At 51.5% G+C, this 16,462-nt stretch overlaps 1 protein-coding gene across 3 annotated transcripts in view; it reads right to left on the bottom strand.

The window, feature by feature from the left end:
• Positions 1-8,092: 8,092 nt before the first annotated feature.
• The window catches only part of RAD18 (RAD18 E3 ubiquitin protein ligase), a 28,133-nt gene continuing 19,763 nt past the window's right edge, over positions 8,093-16,462 (bottom strand). Inside the window, exons 12-13 of one of the 3 annotated variants that reach the window (XM_030227929.2) lie at positions 9,736-9,798; positions 8,093-8,294 (exon numbers count right to left, since the gene is read on the bottom strand). In XM_030227929.2, coding sequence (XP_030083789.1) covers positions 8,192-8,294; positions 9,736-9,798 — 166 coding nt within the window. In that variant the 3' untranslated portion in view covers positions 8,093-8,191. Of the gene's footprint in view, positions 8,295-9,735; positions 9,799-13,470; positions 16,420-16,462 lie in introns of those variants that run through there. The other 2 variants (XM_030227930.2, XM_050979229.1) reach the window with 2 other exon arrangements.

The raw sequence follows: 16,462 nt of genomic DNA, 5'->3' as shown, positions 1-16,462 counted from the left end.
TCCCCGCAGCCCCTCTCCCCCGGACAGCCCCGGTTCCCGTAGCCCCTCTCCTCTCGGGCAGCCCCGGTTCCCCGCAGCCCCTCTCCCCCGGGCAGCCCCGGTTCCCCGCAGCCCCTCTCGGGCAGCCCCGGTTCCCCGGAGCGGTGCCGCGAGGGGGAGCGGCGGAGCGAGGCTGCGGGGATGGGCGGGGGCCAGCGCAGCCGATAGCCCGAAGCCCCCGGTGTCGCGGCTCCGGGCACGCAGCGGAGGGTGGGTGGGGGCACGCCCCGGGCTCACCCCCAGCCCTGGCCCGCCGGAGCTGCCGTCGCAGGACGCCAGGGAAGGTCCCCCCGTAGATGCCAGCCCGGCCTCGTCCGAGGAGCAGGCTCAGGAGTTGGTCACTTGGCAATTACACACCCACCAAGAACTTCCCTTTTCTTTCAGGAGGAAGATTTCAGAGTATTATTTCTATAAAAGATGGAGCAGTAGCTATGAGTGACACCATTTGTCACCAGCTCTTCAGCACAGCTCAATGGTTGTCCCCATTTCCAGGCTCCCTAGAAGGGATCCAGAACCTGGAAGTGCAGGTGGGATGCTGAGAAGAGCATGGAACCCTCCCAGTCCACCCCTCAGCCCAGCAGCCCTGAAGGCTCCCAGCATCACCACCCTTTGCTCCCCACTTCCAATATCTCAAATTCTCCTCAGCCCAGCCTTAGACCCTGAACAAACATCCCTGCAGCTATTTTTAAAGATTTTTGGGAAGTTTTAGCTCCACGCAAGATGAAGAAATGTTACATACTTTGGCACGTTCTTCCCTCTAGGGTTCACGTTCTTCCTCCTTCAGGCAATAAAACGGCTGTGGGAATCGCTGCTCACCATGTGCAATGCTTCTTTTTTTACTATTCTGCTGGTTCTGGGAGAGCTCTCAGGGAGGAGGTGACTGGGGGTAAAGTGGAGGCAAGGAAAGGTTTGCCCTTGGCTTCTGCTCAGTTCCTTGGGGACTCAGGTGTGGCTCAGCAGCGGTGAGATGGTGCCTGAGGTGAGGCAGAGCAGCCACTGCTCCTCTCTGGCCTTGGATGAGGTGTCACTCACAGCTGCACAGACCCAGCTCCCTTCCAGAACAGACCTGAACTGCTGGGAAAGCCCAGTGGCCCTGGTGCACCCCTACCCGTGGCAGCTGAGCACCTGCAGGAGTGCTGTGCAGCTCTGAAATGCATTTGATGGCAGCAAGGAGTCCCAGGTGCTCAGCTGGGGAAGAGCTGTGCCAGGATTGACCCAGTTTGTCCCCATGCCAATGCCACACTGCTCCCAGGGCCACATGCTCTGACACGCTCTGCCTCGGAGGGCAGGAGCTCAGTGAGGATTGCACACCCGGGGCCTGAAGGCTGGGGATTGATCAGGATAACCTCCAGCTCCTGGGGCCCTTCCCCAGGTGATCCCAACAGGGCTGGGCATTGGCCCCTCAACAGCCAGAGATGCTCAGTCCTTATTCAGGCAAAGCTGCAGCTGCTCCACAACTAAAACCCAAACACATGTGATTTTGAAGCAAAGAATCCTGTGAGAATCAAAGGGTTTTCTGAGTCATCTCCTACTTCTTCCAGCTTTAAATGTTCAGGGATGCCATAGAGTTGGAAACATTTTTATTTTAAAATACATGCTTTGGGATAATCAAAAGCACAAACACTAAATAAAGCTAAATTTAATTGCACTTTGGTTTGCTGCTGGATCTGAAATAGCTGTTTTTCCAATAGCTATCTGGAATCACAACTTTATGGTCCCCAGGACAGAAGAGGGCTGGCAAAATGTCAAGCCCAGGCCACAGCTTTGCAGATGGAGCTGCAGCCGCCCATGAACTCGTGCATGGCTGCAGCCCACAGCAGGCACTGCAGGCTGGAGAGCCAGGCTCTGGTACCTGGCTGCTCTTGCATGACAACTTCTCTTTATCCTAGCATTTCTTCCTAGTCCTCATCTCTTGCACTCAGCCTGCAGGAAGCCTAACTGTGTTAAATCTAAAAGCACGGAGATGAGCAGTGCCATGTACTCATCTTCAGGAAAAGGCATACCTGTGCTTCCACACAGAGCTGATGAATGCTGGGTGTTAAATCAGGCTTGGGAACATCCTAAGGGCACAGTAAATCACAACTTTCCCGTGTCTTTCTTAAATGTGCCCTTGAGTAAATTCTCAAGTCTGATATCAGATTCCTCCATGGCTCACCAGCTGATGTGCTGATTTCCAGAAAAATACACACTCAACATTGTAATCTGCACCAAAGGAAACAAGGCTTTGGAGACAAAGCGTGGAAATATCAGCAATGCACAGAACTGTTTGGTCCCAAACCCATACACCCAATTCCTGTGTTACTGAGCTCACTGACCATAAACCAAGTCCAGAGCTTTGTGCTCAGATGCAGGTGACAGTCACACTCCTGGGTAATGCTGTGTCATCCATCACACCCCGCCTGCACCGTCCTCTGGCCATGCTATTTCTATTTCTTAGCTGAAAAACAACAACGACAACAAAAAAACCCAGCCAAAACCTAGTACTCAGATTGATCACAATTAAAAAAAAAAAAATCAGAAAAAACCCTGCAGCCCATGGTCAGTCCCAGAATTGCTGGCCCAGCACACTACCTGGCTGTCAGACTTGTGCCATGGCTGGGCAAGGTTTTGGAAACTGAATCATCAGAACATTACTGGGAGGGGAGAAGGAGCCAGAGAAGCTGACTTGTGTACGCAGAGAAATGGAGAAGGGAGGATCGACTTGGATGCTGCAGTCTTGAGCTCTATAAAGCATTCACAGCACAAAGAGAATTTACACAAGTTCATGCACATATCAAGATAATTTCTTCTTTTCTCTTCCCCCAGAGAAAGGAAGTGTGGGACTACACTAAACTTACTGAGTGTTAGAGAACTTTTCACACCATGTCCCTAAAAGGTTTATGGGATTCAAACCATTTCCTCTGGATCCTCACTGAAATCCCTGCTCCCGTGGCCTCCAGCCCTCACCAGCACCAGAGCCCGAGTCAGGCTCATCCAGCTTTGGGAGCTAAATCCTGGAAAAAGAGCCTGAACCTCCTGGCAGTGAGCCAGAACACATTTCCATCCCCGGGATCGCTGGCACTCTGTGCAGACACATCCCAGAGCTGCCACCTCCTGCCCCAGGGTGAGCCCTGGGCCACTGCAGCAGGGCTCTGATCAAATCAACGAGCTTAAACCCATTTAGGGGAGAGCAGGCTATGGATCCTGCTGATCCGATAATCCGGGCTGATCCTGTCTCCCAGACAGTCCCAGCCAGGCTGGGCAGAGCCTCACAGGGAGGATGCAGGATGGTGTCTGTGGAACTCCCCCCCTCCCAGCTGCCCATCCCACCCCGAGCCCAGCAAAGGGGGACAGAGGCTCTGCCCGGGCACCTCCCTGAGCAGCCAGGCCTGCACAGGGCTCCCAAGGACGCTGGTTGTGCTAAAATGTTCCTTGCTTCATCCCATTATGGCCTCAAAGCCCATAAAACCAACGGAGCCTGCCCAGACCCTGGGAGTAACAAGTGGGGATAATAAAGTTGAAATATGTATCCATGTGGTTTTTAACAGAGGCTTCAGGTTCAAGCTGTTGGGAGATAACACAATCATTTTACTGCTTTGGGGGGGATTACTACATTGGTGTGTAACTTCAAGCTGTTCAGTGCAGGGCCCTGAACTCCCACTCACCATCAAGGAATGAAAAGCAAAGTGAGACCCAGAGCCCTGGGGCTGTGCAGGTGGCACTGGGATCCACACCTGCAGCAGTGACAGGTGCTACAGGACCTGCACACCCACTGTCACCTCCTGGATCTGGGACACTCACTAAACCCTCCCAGAGCCAGAGGTATGGATCAGCCAGGCTAGTCCAGGCCCAGCACTGCCTGCAGCCCCTGCACACACACTGACACTTCTGTCCACTAAAGCAAGGCACTTTTCTCTTTGAACAAAATATAAACAGCAAGATCTAGCTGAGATTTTGTAAGGTAAAGATAGAAGAGTAGGAACAAAAGCAGAATATAGTCTGTTTTAATATATTCATATGCAAATTATACATTTATTTGCATATGTATATAAAGGAAAGTGAGTCAAGTTTGGTGCTCATCACTACAACAATCTTAGCCAAGTGATAGGAAGGAGGCTGCAATCCTAGGGATAATTCAGTAGATATGTGTGAGTCTGGGAATGCCCACATAGGTGAGGGTGCTTCCACACAGCCCCCATTTCTCTCCCACCAAATACCTGCAATGAAACCCCCAGTCCAGGCTCCAGGAATGCCTCTGTAGGGCCAAATAATTAACCAGAGCAGTGAGCTTCCACTACAGAAATGAAGCCCAGCTACATTTACACAAACTTTTCAGCCTCACTAATTACTTCCCATTTGCAGTAATGTGTTTACCTTCTTCCTGAAGCTGGTAATTCACGCTCTTCTTTATTTAGTTCCAGGTGGTTGTTTTGGAGCCAACTCACCATTTTGTCCAAACCGTTTTGAATTCAGGCCCTCTGGCTCCTCCAGTGCCAGGTGGGACAGAACCACGACTATTCTCTCCTCTGGGCAGCAGATCCTGGTGTTGGGCTTGCCCAGCAGGTAGCTGTGATTCATCTTCAATTCCTCTGTTAGTGTGAGGGGTTCCAATTCCAGAACACCTGTTCTTCTATCAAAACAGACCCTCCTTCAACCAAAAGGGTTTTGATTTTTAACTCCTGCCAGCAAACACAGCTCCCTTGGAGAAGTGGCCTCGAGAGCCCCTGACCTGTCCCCAGCAGCCACAGGTCCCTCCCGGGGTGCCCAGTCCACCTCCCGTGTCCTGAGCTCTCATTGCCCAGTCCTGGCGGCAAGGGAACCTCTCCAGCCCAGGGCAGTGCCAGCCCGGGGCACTGGGACAGCTCCCCGAGTGCCAGCTGTGTGCCAGCACCCAGTGCAACAGCTCTGTGCCAGCTCCCCGAGTGCCAGCACCCAGTGTGCCAGCTGTGTGCCAGCTCCCCGTGTGTGCCAGCTGTGTGCCAGCTCCCCGAGTGCCAGCACCCAGTGTGCCAGCTGTGTGCCAGCTCCCCGTGTGTGCCAGCTGTGTGCCAGCTCCCCGAGTGCCAGCACCCAGTGTGCCAGCTGTGTGCCAGCTCCCCGAGTGTGCCAGCACCCAGTGCAACAGCTGTGTGCCAGCTCCCCGAGTGCCAGCTGTGTGCCAGCTCCCCGAGTGCCAGCACCCAGTGTGCCAGCTGTGTGCCAGCTCCCCGTGTGTGCCAGCTGTGTGCCAGCTCCCCGAGTGCCAGCACCCAGTGTGCCAGCTGTGTGCCAGCTCCCCGAGTGTGCCAGCACCCAGTGCAACAGCTGTGTGCCAGCTCCCCGAGTGCCAGCTGTGTGCCAGCACCCCGTGCAACAGCTCTGTGCCAGCTCCCCGAGTGCCAGCACCCAGTGTGCCAGCTCCTCACGTGCCAGCTCACTCAGTGACCTCGAGGGAAGGTCTGGGACCAGCAGCTCCTGTTCTGAGCAGGCAGCACCAGGCACCCCAGTCTGGGCACAAGGCATCCCTGCCTGCCCCAAGCAATCCCACAGACACTCCCTGGTATCTGCAGAGCCCACCAAAGCTGGTGATGCCCCTGCCCCACACTCAGCCCCAGCTGCTCCTCCCAGAGGGTTCCAGGGGTGGGAGGCAGCAGGGAGGCCCCTGTGCAGCAGGGTCACTGCTCCTGCCTCTCCCCGCTCCCAGCGCCGCTGCCTTTCTCACGGCTCCTGCCGGGCTGGGGGAACAGGACATTTTTACTTTTTGATTATTTTGTTTCCTCTTTTGCCCTTCTGCCCGGCCTGAGGGACTGCCCATGACTGAATTCATTTCCTGCTGAATGGATTCCCTTCCCAAAGCCTTCCAGGGGCAGCCCAGCCCAGCCCCACCCTGGCTGCCAGGATGAGTCCCCTGGGAGCTTCCACCCCACTCCCAGCTCTCCAGGGAGCCACAGTCATGGGGAATCTGCCTTGGACCCAGTCCAGGAATGGACCCACAGCAGGGTGGATGGAGGGTGCCAGGACCCCAGAGCAGGGTGAGACAGAGGGCCCTGGACCCCCACCCCTGCCCTGCCCGCCCAGCAAAAGGCCTTGGCTGCGGGGCACGTGACAAACATCACTCACCATCAGTGAAAAGGTGTCAGGAGGATGCAGAAACTTTATGATTACTCACCCAAAGAACAGTGGTGGAGTTTTCCCCCCGACGGGGCCATGCTCAGCCCCAGCAGGACCCTGTCCCACACCACCCTGAGCAGCACCCCCGCCAGCGCCAGCTCGGCTCCTCTGGCTGTGACCTGTGCCCCCAGCCTGGCTGTCCCCAACTGCTCCCAGTGCCCCTTGACTCCGTGACGGAGGAGCAGAGCTGCCCAGGGGAGCAGGGGACAGGACAGCGTGGGGAGGACACTGTGTTTCCTTCCCTGTTGTTCTTTCCCTTGTGCTATGCAGTTCCTGTGAATCCTGGGTTGGTGACATGTGCAGCGAGCATCATTTATGGCACCCGGGGGATCAGAGCCACTCCTGGCAAAGGCTGGACCTGGCAGCACCCTGGCACTGCCTGGGGCTGGAGCTGCCCCTGGGTGTGGCAGGAGAGACTGGGTCCTGCCCAGGCACCCACTCCCTCAGGGTGTGGGCAGACCATCAAATCCATGTTTTTTCCTAAGCCTCCATGCACACTGCCCAGCGTGTCTGCTCCATCCAGCCTCCCCCTGCACCTCAGCCACCACCACTCACTGCACACACCCCACTCACGCCTGTCAACTCCACAAGTGGCACCACTCCCCTCTGGCACCAACCCACAGCCCCATCAAAAGGAAGGAAAAAGCTCCAGCTCAGGCAAAGGTCACCAGTTTGGACTTTAAATGGTGATGACAACAATAAGTGATATTAAAAAAACCTAATCTTCACAGGTTGTCAGCAAACCAGTCTGATTTGTGCTTGTATTAACGTGTCAGCTGCTCTCTGCTCTCTGCCCCCAGGAATTGCCCCAGTTCCCCTGGCACATGGCTCTCAGCTCATTCCCAGTGGAAATGCCAGCAGTGCAGCCACAGCAGGCAGGGTGTCCCCACACCAGGGCCCTCCCCCACAGCAGCAGCTGCTCTGCAAAGGCCTGCAGAAAGCCCTTTATGACACTAATTTACAGCATTTTTACCATTCACTGGCCAACTGCAACCAATTCCAATGCCTGAGGTGAGCTGCTGTGACAAAAAGGCAGCCCTAAAGCAGACATCAATAATTGTCTTTCAAAAGGTTTGGTTTAGCAAGAAAAGAACCAAAGCAACACAACCAGACTTCTGCTTTGCCTCTGCATCTCTCCACCTCATGCACTTATGATAGTTTATATCTGTCATGATTTAGCCTGTTCCAAACACAAATATTCCTGGGAACCATGGCATGAGGAGGATTATTCCTGAATCCAAACTTCACTTTGAAGTCAAGGCACAATAACCCTCAATCTTACCCAGGCTTTGTGCCTTCTTTGCCAAGCTCCCACTGACCAAAACTTCAGGGCTCAGGAAAAGCCCCTGAAGTATTTTCACATTTTGCTTACGAGCTTTATTCTTTAAAGCCTTCCCTGGTGTTCAGGTTTCTTGCATTTCCTTCATTTTCTTGCACCACAAAATCCCACCACCTCCTAAGGAAAATCAGACTTGTCAATGTAACTATTTGCTTGAAAGCTAAAATACTTCATGTCCAACAACCTTCCAACTTCTTCCCAGTCTCAGGACTTCAAACTGAAATAATGACACATAATACTGAGTAAGTTTACAAAGACATATATAAAAAAGCCTGTTAGTCCCTGCATCCCTGGGTCCCTCCCTCCCCTGGCAGTGCCAGGAACTGGGGCACCAGTACCTGCCCACCCCCAGACAAAACACCATCCTGCAGCTGCTCCCAGGAGGCAGATGAGGCTGGCCCAGGATGCAAGCAGACCAGGGGCAGCACACAGACCCAGGTGCTGCACCAGAGAGGGAACTCGGGCCCAGGAGCCAGGTCAGGCTCCTGCAGGGCTCTGGGCTCTGTGCCCAGCCTCAGCCATCAATGGCCCACAGGGCTGCGGGCAAACCCACCAGCCTGGTCACCAAGGCAGCTGGAATGGCAGTGATGTGAAAATACAGCATTTTACTCAGTACCCAGACACTCAGAGAATGGGAGAAAGCCAGGAGGTGTTTCCCAGGCTGAGCTGGGCATGCCTGCAGCACTAGCTCCTCTTCCTCTTGCCCTGGGGCATCGCCCCGCTGTCCTCGGGGACCCGCGGCCGCCGCAGCCTCCTCTTGTTCCCCGTCAGAGCCACGGAGCTGCTGCTGGGGGAGAGAACAGAGGGTAGCAGGGGTTGGCAAGGGCCCCAGACAGCACACACTGCTGCTGTGCACAAGCACTGTGAGCAGTACACAGATGCTGCACACAGACATGTTACAGGCACCACAAATCATCCCAGAGCCCCTGAGCCTGCAGGAACAGAGCCATCACAATGCCTCTCCTTCTGTCCCCAGCTTGGAGCCCAAGGGACAGCAGCAACCCCCCAGAGTCTGTGTCCATAACTGAGGACAACCCCTGGCACTAAAAAAGCATAAGGATGTTCTATCAGAAAAGGCAGTTTGGGGCACAGCTACCTGGAAGCAGGATGAGAGGTTGGTCAGGATCACCCCCAAAGGAGGGCTTGGGGCCCGCAGCCATGCCAGGCACTCTCCTCATTTATGGACAAAGTATTTTCCACAGAAAACTCAACAACTGTTTTATTTTTAGTCACAGTTAATTTTAAAGAAAAAATTCTTAAACTAGCTGTATGTAAATGAAGCAGCTGATTTCTGTCATTCAGCCTTGGAGCTTAAAATTCCACATAGTGTTGACATGAAAGATGCCACTAATCTGTCAACAGCTTTTGCTAATTAAACATTCCTTTTAAGTGCACTCTGTCTTATACCATCTGCTAGGCTGAATCCATCCACTATTCATTTGTCTTAAACTGGGAAATCACAGCTGAAAATAACAATGGACAGCTCTGAGATGCTCAAGTCCACATCTGCTGACTGCCAGCAGATACACACTAAAGCTACAGCAGGAACAAGCTGTGTTTCAGAGCTGCACCACGATGGAAATGGCTCTCCTGCAGCCCTGGGACCCCCAGCCATGGCCAGGGAGATCTGTGTGAATCCCAGCAGTCAGATCCAGCTGGGCTTTGGTGCTGGCCCTGAACACACGTTCCCAGAGCACCGAGGGGCCTCGTGCACCCACGGCCCTCTCCAGCTCTCCCCAGCTCCTTCACATGGGTTTTCATGTGGCAAACAGAAACATGATCCAGACACTGAGATTTTAACAACCAAGAAGTGCTCTTCTAATCTCACACAGAAGTAAATCAAAACAGATGCTCAATTCCAGCCTGTTCAACTTGTCAGCCTCACCTACAGCTCTGTCAACAATGGAATTTTCAAATGTAATAGAAGATCAGATTTAATTTTCCATAACAAAACAGTTTCCTTTTTTTTAAAATTAAAATATATAGTTATATATCCCTTAGAATAAAAATATTCAATTGGGCATCTGTAGAATCAATTGGATTCTTGGAGGACCCAGGGATCATTTTTCAAGGATCCATGTACACTGACCAAACTGTGCTTCCAAAACTGTGGCAATTCTTCAACAATCTGACTTTTCTGAGGCATTTGCTTCTCCAGGATTCCACCAACTGCAAGCTACAGACCTAAACCCACCCCAAGGACTTCAGCTCTTGGATATTCTACTCACCTGTCAGAGGACGCTGAGCACGTCTCAGACCCTTCCACATCTGCCAGAATGTCCGAATTGGTGCTGAAGGGGAAAATAAAATGGATGGAAATTATTTCAGCAACACCTACAGCAATGCAGGGCTCCACTTGGCAATGGAGCAGAACCCCTGGATGAGACCAACCCCTCCAGTAGCAACAGCAACGAGAAATAACACCAACCTACAGCACAGTCCAGAAACTTCTGTCTCACTTCATTTTTAGTGATCCCTGGGCTCTCATTATCATTCTTTAACACACAAGACAGTTCTGTGTTTATGTCTGTTAGGTGGTAACTACACCACCTCTGTATTCCCAGGCACCTCAAAGTTTCTCTGGAGAGGATCTGCAAGACGTCTTGGGGGGTAAAGTGTACCTTCTTTTTTAAAAGTCCCTCTTGAATAAATCAGTGTGACATGAAATTGCTGTGAGACAGCAGGATTTTTTTGCCATTCTGTCTCCCCTGTGAAGTGAGAGTCCTCAGCTGTTACTGTGGCGATAACTACAGAACCAAGAGGAATTTGGCTGGACAAACAACACCAGGTTAGAGTAACCTCCAACACATGCACATTCAGCCACACAGATAAAAAGGAAAAAGATACCAAAAATGGATGGGAAACATTTTGAAAGTCAACCTTGTTTTTACTCTCAGAATTAGAAGCCCATCAAAAGCTCATTTTCAGTGCATGAAGTGGATGCCCAGGGAATGAGTTATCATCATATTTCCAAACCCCACTCTGATGTTCCAGTTGCATTTTAAAAAAGAACTGGGGAGGACACAGGGCTATTTGTGTGCTTTTAGTCCCCCAAAATAGAAAAAGAACAGGTTTGAGGCCCGAACATGATGTACTTCCCTGCCTTGAAAACTGCAGCATTTATCACCCGCCGCGTTTGTCACCGCAAAACAATAAAACCGAACAAGTCTGGCCAACGTTCAAACCAGTAATGTGCCTTCAGAATTCACATGTGGAATCCATGGCCAAGGCCCACCAAACTTTTTTAAAACCAAGTACAAGACGTCCTGGAGCGAGTTCCACCTCTGGCCTACACATGGAGCCACGGACGGGCCCCTGACGCCACAGCCCTCGGTCCCCAGAGAGCCCCATGAACTCCCACGCCCCAAGTGCAGGGAGAGACTGAGGAGCTGCAGGAGCTGTGCAAAGCAGGGCTCTGAGCTCCAGCTGGGGAGAACAGCCCTTGGCTTCAGCATCTCCTCCAGCACCCCACTGCTCCACGCCAGGCACTCAGTGAGTGCACCCTGCGTGCAGCTCTCTGCATCCCGGCTCTGCCACACACCAACCTCAGTTACAGAGCCTGAGCAAGGCTGGCTGTGCAGCTGAGGTACTTACACACCTTTCTGGCACATGCCAGGGCACAAAAGTGTTTGAAAATTAAAAAAAAAAATCCTCAAATATGCCACAGTTGACCACCAACTGAATTTGTATTTTCAATTAACTTTTTCTTTCCCTGAAGAAAACTCTTCTCTCTTCCTAGCATCAAATGATTAGCCCTTAAACTGAAGACTATGAATTAAATAAGAGCTGCCTCGTTCTGAAGGGGTTTCTTTCTATAAATTTTAGACCACAGAGACCAAAGAGATCACAGAATTTAGAATTTTTGTTTTGTTCATTTCTCCAGTGTTTTCTGCCTTTTCAATGCTTCAGTGGTATCTATCTATATTGCATGCAGGCACAGCAAAACACCCCTCCAGACTTTATTCAGACTCCAAATTCAAGACAAATTACCACAACAGGTTTTCTGTCCTTTCCTAAAGTGAAGGTCACTAATCTCTCCCACAATTTTACAGATCATTTCCAGATGAGTCAATTTTTACAGCCAAAACGATTAAAGTTCTTCACCTGAACTGCTCAAGATGCAGCCAGCATCCTGTGGCAGGGTGATCCTGCACTTATTCATGCCTCCACGTTGGGAAAAATGCATCTCCAGTGACTCAGGCAATTCTCCCACTCCATATTCCTGCAGGATTGGTTCCCCTGATCCCCTACAGACAGTCACCCAAGAGTCAACTCTTCCTTTCTTGACCATCAGTTGGGTTTGACTTCCACCACCCCCCGCTTTTTCATTTAAGATAAACACACCACCCTAAAATAGAGGAAAAAAAAGATGATGTAAGTGTGAATGACATGTCTTGCTCTAAAACTGAGAGGAGCAAACAGTCCTCTGAATTGGTTTATTTTAAGGCAGATTAGATTCCTCCTCGGCCTCGCGTGAGCAGCCAGCATCTTCCCATCCATCCATCCATCCATCCAGCCGTCCATCCATCCAGCCGTCCAGCCGTCCAACCGTCCAACCGTCCATCCCTCCAGCCATCCCTCCAGCCATCCCTCCAGCCATCCCTCCAGCCATCCCAGGCTCCAGGCATGTTCTCTCTCAATGCTGGCACAAGAGATGAGCTCCAGCCCATGCCATGTCACCAATGTCATTTGGAGGTGAATGCCCAGGAGTGAGGGCAAGCAGCCTCCTCCCTCCTGCAATCCTGCCTGCACTTTGTCCCCCTGCACAGAACGGGATGAGCTCGCTGCTGGAGCAGCCAGGCACTGTGCCATGTCCAAGATGAGCTGTGCAACTCAGCATCTCCCATGGCTTTCCAGAACCTCCTCTTCAGACCTCGTGCCCGTGGCTTGGTGCTCCTGTCTCTGGAGAGGTCTGCCAGCCTTGGCTTTGCCCAAGCCCCCACGCAGGGCCCTTTTCTGTACCAAACCCTGCACAGGTTCCACCATCTTGCTGTTTTCCTGGACTCTTTCCAGGCTTCCTTAGTTTTCCCTGGCCCCCTCTGCAGCCCAAGAAGACACCTTTGAGGCTGTGCCTTGGGAAAAGGGAAAGATCTGCTGCATCTTCCTGAACTGCTTTCCTCAGGAGTCTGGCAGCAGTGGGATGTGGTGGCTGAAGCACCAGGAGCACTCCCTACCACAAATCCTGCTCTCAGGGCTCAGAGATGTCCCCAGCCCAGGGCCCCTGACCAGGGACTGATGTCCTCCTGGACACAGCCTGTATGCAAGAGCTTCCACCACACACAGCCGAGGTCACCAGCTGGCCCTATCTGACAACCTCCCCAGCACTTGCCACCAGACCTCACAGCTCCTGCCATTTGTTACAGCTCAAAGTTTTGGGAAGAAAAGTATGAATCAACAGCATAGCAGAAAAGTATCATCATCCTTCCACAATGAACCCACATTTGAGGCCAAAACTCACAGATCAAACACTGCGATACAAATCATCTCTGAGCCAAAGCAGTGTAAGATTTATTAAGTACAAAAGTCCTGAAGATCTATAAAAGGCAATTATTGCACTGATCAACACATTTTCATACACTTCTCTCATCTGACAGCGATGGCCAGGGCGCAGGACAGCGCTGCCTCCACACTCTGGCTGAGGCAGCTGCCCAGGAAGAGCTCACACAGCATTTCCAAGCACTCCATCCTGCCAGCTTTGCCAAGCCATGCCACCCTTTTCAGAGGGCTGCTGCCATCCAGTGCACTCCCATTTCCACCTCTTCTGCTGATGAACTAAAGCCTGTATTATGTAAAGCACATAAATCCAAGGATAAGTGACCTGCTAAACCCAGAGCTTGGATCCTGATCAATGGCTCCCTGTCATGGTTTAAGCCTGGCACAATACCAGTGCCCCCACGAGAACACCTACTTCCCTGGCACCTACTGTGAGATATGATCAGAGACAGAGCAAAGCAGGCTCCAACTTAAGGTTAAAAGGAAAAAAAACATTTATTAACCTACAACTACAAAGGAAGACACACAAAACACAATAGAACATAAGATGAAAACCTTCCAAAATTCTTCCTCCTCCCCCACCAAATTTCCAATTTCATTGCCACCCTTCAGACAATTGATTCTCAGTCTCTCGAGGAGAGAGGAGTCCCTCTTGCGCCACACGCCTTCCATGTCCAGTGCTCTCACCACTGCACATGGATCAGAGCTGCTTCTAGGGTTTTCCATTTTAAGGATACTTTGACCAGTTCCAAAGGGAGCACAGTCCTTCTCTTTTTGGGACACCTGTCCCCCCCAAATTTCACCCCCTGGGGCCGAGGGTCTCTTGAACAGAGATCGTCTTCTTCTCTTCTTCGAGACGGAGGGCACCACCACACCCTCCTCACCCGTCGTCTCTGTTCACTCCTCCACATCACTGCACTCTCTTGGCTCTGAGCCATCGCCTCCCCCTAGAACGCAGTCTCTGTGGCACAGAAACACCCGTGGTTCTGCTGTGGCTACACAAGAAAAGTCCAGCCCAAAGCCACTCCATCATCTCCTCCCACCTAGAATTTTCTTAACATCTTCTCAATTTCAACAGCTTCTCAATCTCATCAACTTCAGGAGGACTCAGCTTTTGCAAGGTTCTCATCTTCCTCAGAGGGGTTAAAAGTCCCGAGCTCTCTCTCTCTGCCGGTTTACTTCGTCAACTCCCACGCCTGTCTGCCCTGCTGGGCACCCCCCCCTTCTCCTTCACGCCGGGCCATTATCACAGCCACCACAGGCACCGGCTCTGTCTCTCTCTCTCCCTCTCCGGGGGGGGGGGGGGGGGAATGGAGGATGGCTGCCCGAAGCCCTTGCAATGTTCTCCTCCACCCTTGGGCCCAGGCCTGGCCTACCTCTCTCTCCGGCCACATGGCTCCCCTCCCCCCCTGCCCAGCCAGATCTGGGCAGGGGGGGGGTCTGCTCACTCTCCAGCGGGACTCCAAGAGCAAGTTCCCCTGGGAGATCACAGCTTTTAACCCCTGTGTTCTCAGAGGCGTATCCTGCCCTCAGTGGACAAACCAGGTGCCAATATTAAATCTGAACACTGATTGGATTGCCCACACCATCACAAAAAACTTCATTTCCTTTCAAACCACGACACTCCCAAACTCCCTGCCAAACAGCCCCATTTATTGCAAATGGGGCCCCTTCCTCGGGCATGAACCCCCCCTGGCAGACACTGCAGCCACGCTGGGTATTCCAACAGCACAGGGGTTTATACAGGCTGTGGACACTGCACTTTCCCACCAGGATTTCAAAATTCTGACTGTGTTTCAGCATCTCAGACACGGCCACTGTTGGGCCTTGTGTGCTGCTCAGGTCTCACTCTAGTCATCAAGAACTGACACTTGTGCTGAACACAGTTTTAAGAAAAAATAATTTGCTTAAAGAACTGCATATTAACCCCATTATATAAAATACTTATAATGGAATATTTCCTTTACATAGCTCATTAACTGGCTTATCATTGTTCCTCCTAATTTATTTTCTAATTTTCCTATTGTTTAAGCAGTTGCATAATCTCTGGCTTCAGTCCCAGAAAGTCAAAGAATTCCACAGGACTATTCCTATGGAGCACTGCAGTCCTGTGGAAGCCCTGTGCAACTGTGACTTCAGAGCTTTGAAAAATTACCCTTTCAAAGCCATGGCTGTGTTTTGGTGCTTATCTGTAACACACAGTTTGCTCTCTTGGTGGGATCATCAATCTCTCTAGAGCCCAAGCATGTTTGGGGCACTGCTACAACCTCCACGCCTGGCCTGGATCTTTTCTCCAGCAGGAATGAAATTCTCATTTCTTCCGTTTTAGCACGGACCTTTGAATAATATCAGTTCATCAGAGATTAGTGTACAATGGATGAATTTCTAATCTTGACCAACTACTCCCTTAGCAAGTATTGACATGAAACTGAAAGGGACAAACCTTATGAAGGAGAAAACAGAAGAATCACCGATTTCTTTGCAGCATCTTTTTGCAGAACAAACATTTCAACTCTGACTTGTGGATTGTTCTGTTACATTCTATATGCTACTCAACATCCTCCTTTTGTTCTAATTCATCAATACAACAGCCCTCCATTTAGAAGTGCCCTCCTCACAGGAACACAGCATGCAGATTTGGAATTCCAAATATATTTCCAGTTTTGGCATTTCAATGTGAAAAACATTTACTCTTGGCAAAGGATACCCTCTCGTTATCAGAAAAACACAAGCCTCAGAAACCCATTACCTGATCCAATACCACAATACTACTAAAACCATCAACATCTAAATCATCCTTGTTTGATTTCTGCTGGATTTATTTCACTACAATTAACAAAATCCCAGCCCCATGGTAAGACAGTGATAAAATGTCTTTTTTTCATGCAGTTGGAATGACTACAGTGGTGTTCCAGCCCCTGGCAGTGCTGCCACCACCCAGGGCCCTTGGCACACAGAGCCCTGAGGGAGCAGCAGGCTGGGAGGAAGAGCTGCAGTCCTGGAGGGAACTGCACAGTCCAAAGCTGCCCCGTGGGCACAGCAGGACCCCACAGACCTGCCCAGGACCTGGGCACTGCCAGCAGCCCTCCTGCCCCTTCACAGCACTGCTCACCTTAAAGGCTTCTTACACACTGAACAGCAAATAAACTGATCTGTTGCCTTTATCAATTTTACAGTACCAGTTCAGGCAGAAAGACTCAGAGGGCACAGAGGGGAAAGGCCACAGGAGGGGAAGGGCTTTACTGGCCTATAAGGCAGCTCTGAAGTCAAACAGAAATGCAGGGATACTCTGAAAGGGCAACAACGACCCCTCCTGCCTCCCCAGCGCTTGCCTGGCAGCAGATTGCTGTTTACTGACAAATATTCACTGCATGCTCCCTCCCATGCAAGTCAGTGGAAACAGGCAGCAAAGTCTGGTCCTGTAAAACAAAGACATTTACTGTTGGATGCTCTCTCATCCCC

The sequence above is a fragment of the Serinus canaria genome, chromosome 12 (assembly GCF_022539315.1).
Source record: "Serinus canaria isolate serCan28SL12 chromosome 12, serCan2020, whole genome shotgun sequence".
NCBI lineage: Eukaryota > Metazoa > Chordata > Aves > Passeriformes > Fringillidae > Serinus > Serinus canaria.
This window is presented reverse-complemented; position numbering and strand designations above follow the sequence as displayed.